This window comes from Trifolium pratense, linkage group LG3, assembly GCF_020283565.1.
Source record: "Trifolium pratense cultivar HEN17-A07 linkage group LG3, ARS_RC_1.1, whole genome shotgun sequence".
Classification (NCBI taxonomy): domain Eukaryota; kingdom Viridiplantae; phylum Streptophyta; class Magnoliopsida; order Fabales; family Fabaceae; genus Trifolium; species Trifolium pratense.
In genome coordinates, this window is record NC_060061.1 from 157,709 (window position 1) to 165,012 (window position 7,304).

The 7,304-nt window shown below is 30.8% G+C and overlaps 1 protein-coding gene across 1 annotated transcript; it reads right to left on the reverse strand.

Annotated features, from left to right (window-relative positions):
* Positions 1–5,151: 5,151 nt before the first annotated feature.
* LOC123917594 (uncharacterized acetyltransferase At3g50280-like) lies at positions 5,152–6,809 on the reverse strand. Its single transcript, XM_045969355.1, has one exon. The coding sequence runs from the start codon at positions 6,691–6,693 to the stop codon at positions 5,320–5,322; it is 1,374 nt and encodes a 457-aa protein (XP_045825311.1). The 5' UTR covers positions 6,694–6,809; the 3' UTR covers positions 5,152–5,319.
* Positions 6,810–7,304: the final 495 nt, after the last annotated feature.

The following is a 7,304-nucleotide window of genomic DNA, read 5'->3' on the forward strand; positions in this document are numbered from 1 at the left end:
GGAACTACTACTGGTATTTTTGTCATGTCTCTCACCTTGTAGCTCATTTTTCAATAGTATTTACATGTCCGGAAAGCTAACAAAATTACCCTTGTTGTCATTTAAATTTCTTCAAATTTGGAGTTACGATGTGTTTGGTAGACGATGTTGAATTTGAAGGTCATAACTAGATTTTTGCAAAATTAGTAATTGGACAAACATTCGATATCTGGACTAAAACGGTAATTAATCTCTCTTTGTAACTCCAAATTTAGTGGAGTTTGATTCTGTGGAAAGATAACTCGATTACGGTCATTTCGATATCTGTTTGGTGAATTATTGATCCAAATTGAGTTGTGTGCGAAACTTTGAAGTTGTGACTCGAAAGCAGAATATTAGGGGGGCAAAATCCAAAATATTATAAAACAGGGGGGGTAAAAGTCCACGTTTTAAAATAGGGGGGGTAAAATTCTGATTTAATCAAAACAGGGGAGGCAAAACTGCATTTAAGCCTATTATGTATTTAAGGGGGGCACTAGTACAGAAAACACTTTTTACATCTGGCCAAAAACCTATTTTACATCTGAAGCCTGACAGATATAGACGCACAAGATGTAGTAAGTTTACGCGTTTTACATCTGACTTACGCCAGATGTAAAATCAACACTTTTTACCTCTGTCTCGTATGGCCACAGATGTAAAATCGTCACTTTTTAAAAAAAAAATTAAAATTAAAAATCCTACATTTTTGCTTGCCCCCTTCCAGGTCCGTCCCTGGCTCCACCATGGACAAGTGATCTACTAAATATGAATTTTATAAAATTTGTCATTAGATTGAAAGTTTATATCATATAGATCATCCATACAAAAATTTAGAAAAATTGAAAATGATTTGATATGTTATTGAGATACATCAGGATTTATAGTATTTAATAAACAGTTAATTTTGATGAGTCTCAATAACATATCAAATGATTTTCATTTTTTCTATATAGATGATCTATATGATATAAACTTTCAACCCGACGGTGAATTTTATAAAATTCGTATTCGTTATAATTTTTTTTTTTTTTTGAAGAAACATATTCGTTATAATGTTATTCATGACTGGTCCACCATGGACCACTTGATGAAGTGGTCCATATTAAAATTTACCTATCTGGTACTCTTATTTTTATTGAATAAATAAATGGTTTTGCTTAGAAAAAAAAATAAGTGGACCAAAAAATAAAAATCACTCATAAGACAATTTTAAAAATAAAAATTAGTCAAATCAGAAAACTGCTTTTCATTTGACATTGAAAACAAAAAATTTAAAACAAACACGTTTTCTAAACGAGCAATGCTATTTGATACGAAACATGCAATTAACTAAATACAAGAATGATGACGTGTAATGTTATTAGTGGTGGGTTAGAGTGTAAACTCCCTTGTTTTACGGAAATCAGGGGAGGATTGGTATTGCAACTGCAATTCATATAACCTTCGCGTTTTTCGTTTTTGTACTAAATCGTACTAAACATCATTTTCCTTTCTAAATACTGAAATTTTAAAAATGAAAATGACATTTTGATAATGAAAACAAAAGCATTTTCTATATACTAAAATATACAACCTAAAGGTTGTTTTATTACTTAAAGGGACTATATTATTGGTTGAATGTGAATCATCCCATTTACGATTAGCTAGGGATGGCAAAAATATTCGTACTCGTGGATATCCGCCGATAAAATCTGTCACAAACACGGAGCGGGTAGTTTAATAGATATTTGTGGGTAAGATAAATAGATATTTCAACTACCCGATAGTTAATGGATATGGATGCAGATTTAATGGTATATGTATCCACAAATATTCGTACCACTTAGTAAATAAAAAAAATTATATAATTATTTTTAGTTATCAAATATAAAAGAGTCTTTTTAATTCTTTTGAATTTTGTGATGAACTTTATTTTAATTATAAATGAAATGTATGAAATTTTTTCTTAAGAGAAATGTATGGATATTATTATATCTTGGTGAAAGGAAGGAAAATAAATGGATTGATTTTTGTTGTTAAATTGAAAGTGAAATGTATGAATAATATTATGTGTTAATAATTTTTTTCTTATTTCTTTTCTTTTGAAAGAAGATAAACAAATTTCAAGTAATTAAAATAAAAATTCTTTATGAGAATAAAAAAAAACAATTAAAAATTATTATTCATAGATATCTGTAAATATATACGAATACTTCAAAATCTGTGGATTACCCACTTGTCAAATACCCACATAAATATAGAACGGATATAGATATTATATTTATCCAACAGAAAAAACACATATGTCATATTATTAACCCAGGAATATCCATTTACATCACTATTTACAAGTCAAAAGATGAAATACAACTTGGGTAATAGTGTACTACATGGACTGGGATTCCTTGCCACCAGGGAAACGACATATATAGTCAGGAACCGTGGACCTTAGGGCATCTTTAGCGTAGGGTGTATTAAGCCAGAATTCTTTATCAAGCATGACATGACACTTGATGAACTAAAACTTAGTTTCCGCCATCTATGCAGCCAACGTTAGCTATCTGACATAAACGGTGGCATTTACAATGCACAAATTGTTAAATTTGTGCATCTAAGTTTATAAGTTAATTTTTGACCATTAGATTAAATAAGGAACACAGTTTTACAGTAGTCTATCAACACTAGATTCTTTCTCACACCCAAATATCAAATCTAACCCGTCAATGTTGTTTCTGCGTTTCTTTTCAAAACTGCAATTTATGTTTCTAATTTTACAAAAAAAAAAAAAAAAATCCAACTTAATTGCTCTGATTTTGTGTTTATAACTCTGTTCTTGGTCAGTATTTCATTTAAGATTATTGCTAATAAAAGATATGGGAAATAAAAAAAAATCCAGATCCAAAACAATTGGGAAAAAATAGCATATTCAAAATAGTGAATTTGAGAGAAAGAAGAAGACGTGTATAGTCGAAATCTAAATAAGAACGATTTGTGAGTCTATCATAAAAAGGTTCGTGAGTTAAAAATCACACAAATCTCAGATTTTGAGAAATTGAAAGGTTAGAGATTTGGAGAGTTTGTTGTCGTTGTTGTTGTTGTTGTTGTTGTTGTTGTTGTTGTTGTTGAAATTGTTGTGTTGTTATTATTAAGGGTTAAAAGTTGGTGATGAATAAGAATTGTTTCTTGCATTTTTGGGTTTCATTTCTGTTGTTGCTTCAGTTGCTGTGTTGTTGTGTCAATGAAGAAGACAACATAAAAAAGTTATTCTCGTAAATTGAGGGGTTGTGTCAATGCTAAATAGTGCCTCCAGGCACTAGTTAAGGATACAAATATAGAAGTTTTATCTCGTAAATTGTGCATTCAATGTTTTAATGATGTGAAAAGTTATTCTCTCTCATCATTAACTTTATTATTTGTTTCCTTTTTTAGTATGCTTAACTAGTGCCCCAGGGGCACTGTTTAGCATGACCCAAAAAATAATCTAGTATTAAAAGACCACATTAATGTTTAGTAGGACCGGAAAATCCAACCCCTCATCTTATTTTTTGAAACTTGTGCATGGTGCTCAAATTTAACAATTTGTGCACCCTAAATGCCACCGACATAAACATATAAATTACCATTTATTTTATATCATTCAAAATATTCATAATGATTATAATTTAATTTTAGGCAAAATTTATTAAAACGTAATATTGTTGTGTATTTGTATCGTTATTGATTTTATAATATTATAATCCTATTAAAATATAATATTCTTTTTATGCATTATTGTTTTTTTGTTTACAATAAGCTGATGATCGAACACATAACCTATAACGTACTACCCAAACCCCTCACCACTAGACCAAACCTAGTGGCTTCTTTTATGCATTATTGTTGTGTATTTGTATCGTTTTTATTTTATAATATTATATATTTATTATTATTTACAACCTTTAGGTAAGCTTTATTAAAATATTTATTTTGCAACTTTAATAATTAATATTTATATGCATTTTAATTAAAATAATTAAATTTATGTTAACTTTGAATCAAAAGTAATTACAAATAAAAAATATAAACATGTGGGGTCAAGTTTGCCCACTTTAGAACCCACAAAAAATAACTTAGTTTACCCACTTAGTTTACTCCCACTAAAAATGCTCTTATGATCAAGAGCAAACGGTAAAATTTGGACGACTAATTACTCTACGGCTGGTATTTAATTCCAAGGAATCCATTTATATGGCAATATAATTGAAGGAAAACAAACTTAAGCCAGAGTCACTAAATTACTATTTGTGCCACCGCATGAGGATATATGTTAAGTCGTTTAAAATATGTTAAATCATCATTTTCAGAGACGGAACCAGAAAAAATTATTGAGGGTGGCGGAAATATAACACTTGATAAATAACATCAACATAATTGTTTTTTTTTTGTCAAGTAGTATAGTGGCTAGAATTCCACCCTTAAGGTGTGGATAAGTGGGATGACTGGGTTCGAACCCTAATCCTCTACACATATAATGCAATGTCATATCAACTGAGCTAAGCTAACATGACACCATAATTTGCTTCTACTATTTAATATAATTGCATACACCTTAGTTTAATGGAAAATAAAAAAACATATATCCTAAAAAAACAAATTCATACCAAAATATAGCCATCGAAATAACAATTATCTTCGACCTTGTGTTTGATAGAACACTTCCATAATTTCTTCGGTGGTAATTGTCTTTGCAATATCCTTTTCTACATAAATAGTCAAATTGAGGAGTGTTTTATTAAGTTAAACACTTTGTGTTTTTCTAAAAGAAACTAGACTATTCGATAAAGAAATTGGTTACTTATTTACTTTACTGTTAGTGGTTAAATTAAAATAGTTAATAAATAGTATTATTATTTTATAAGTATACTGATTTTAAAGAGAAGGGTGGTAGACTACTATTTTTTTTTTAATAGCGGGAGTGGCAATATATATATTACATAGCTAGTATACTACTACTATATATATATATATGAAGGGGTAACGGCTGCCCCTTTTCTTCATTACCTAGTTTCGTCCCCCATCATTTTAAGTAAAAAAATCTAGTTTGGATCAAAACTTGATAATTTTAAATTAGGAAGACCAATTTAATGAATGAATGATTACATGGGACCAAAATTATAATTAAACCATATATTTTCTATTTTTTGTTGAAATGAAAACAGGAAATGGGTCAAGTAATAGCAGTAGCAGGCAGCATCCCTTATTTTTCTTTATGATGCAGTGTAAAAGTATAATTTACACCTCGCATCCCCATTAAACACACTACTATAGCATACACAAAGACTAGAACAAGAGATTAAACACCGAAGTTGAACTCATGAACTCATTATCATTTTCCAGCGCCATCATTATATCCGGTGCAAGACACACTTCAAGATCTATGCTTCCTCCTCCTTCTAGTCCTGGATATGATGTTATTTTTCCATTAAATTTGTTAGCATACCCGCTTCTAACTGCTAAAGCTTTTCCCATTCCAAATTCATTCCCATACATATTAAACCTAGGTGAACTACCCATCAACACGGTATAAGGATCAACCATCATGTCCATTCGAAACACTATTGGAGATTGTAACCACTGGTTCAATGATCCACGTACAATTTTGTCGTCATAATTTGCAATAGTTTGATGAATCTTCCATGCTGCCCATCCTAGATCGTTCTCCAGTAATTCTCCTACCGTTGTTTCAGTACTCACCGCGTAAATTGAATTCCCAAAATATTCCTTAGGAAGAGACGGCTCCATTCTCGTTCGATTGTTTATAGCCATTTTACAACTCGTTTTCTTATCAAGTGATAGTTGGCGCACACGAGTTACAGACCTCCAAACTAATGCTGATAAAGATTGGAAAGAAGATATTTTCGTTGTCTTAGACTCTTCATTAGCCTTTGCTTTAAGCTTCGCTATAGACTCCGCTGAAAAATGAAAGATCCTCTCTCTCAAAATGGGTGATTCATGACTACGAATAAACTCGTCGTGATGTTTGAAAGGAAGGTTGATAATTGGACCATAACCTTGTGGAAACCATTTGTTATGTATAGGTGGATGTGAAATTGGATGAAGATTAGTAGCACCATTTTGAAATATCTCAGAAAATGTGTTGAAGAAACTCCAATAAGCAGTTCCATCACCAATAGAATGATTCATGGAACAACCTATGAAAACACCATCCACTAATTCAGTTACTTGAATAGACAACAAAGACATGGTGTGACCATCATGGTTAGTGGCTCTATGGTGGTCAAAAAATGATTGAACAATCGGCGGTACGTCAACGGGTGAGAGGATATCATTGATGGTGATATTTGAAGTTGAATGGATAAATTTAGCTCCATCACTGTTTTTGCAATCAACAAAAACATTGTAAGATGGAGGATCTTCGGTTTTCTGTGTAACAAGACGACCTGAGAGGGGGTAGAAATGGAAAAGTGTGAGAGAAAGGGAGTGTTTGAGTTTGTCAACTAGATTCTCAATGAAATGTTGTTGGTTTAGTGATGATGATGTTGGTTTTTTGAAGATAAGACCCTTTTGGATATAGTGTGTAGATAACATAGCAATATCCCAAGGTGCTAAATAGCATATTTGCTTTGAGTCTTCGATTGGAGGATATGGTTTGATAAAACATTCAGAAACAAGTTTAAGAGAAGGGGTGTTCATGTTTCAGATTGTGAAAGAACTCAAGATCTGTGAGTTGCAAAGAGAACTTTAGTTTCTTATGAAGACATTTTTGTTTGACTCTTTTTTTTTATAAAAAAAATATTACAAAACTACTAATCTCTGTTTGCTAAAAAATTGCGGATAGCTTATAAATAAAATGATAGGGTTAAAATTGGAAGAAAAGATGATAAGTTATATGATATAAGCTCATAAGCTACTTGAAATGACGTTTAAAAAATAAGCTATAAGCTAGTAAATTAAGTTATAAGCTTTTTTAAAAAAATTGTTATCAAACAGAACTTTTAGCTTATAAGCTAAAAGCTATACTCTCTCCGGCCACAAATATAAGCAAAAATGTATTTTTTAGATTCATTAAATAACTAATGCATTTAATCTATATTATAGTCCAGATACATTAATTATTAAATAAATTTAAAAATGCAATTTTATTTATAATTATCGCCGGAGGAAATAAGTTATAAGCCCGATGTTCCTAAACCGAGCCTAAATAAAGATGATTATGTATTGGCTGTCATTTCAAACGAGATGGCAAACATAGTCCGTTGCCAAAATTGACCAATGGATGCTTGTGAAAATAGGATGCTTGTGCA

Coding starts and splice junctions, on each gene's coding strand:
- LOC123917594 (XM_045969355.1), bottom strand. CDS start 6,693: ATGAACACCCCTTCTCTTAAACTTGTTTCTGAATGTTTTATCAAACCA.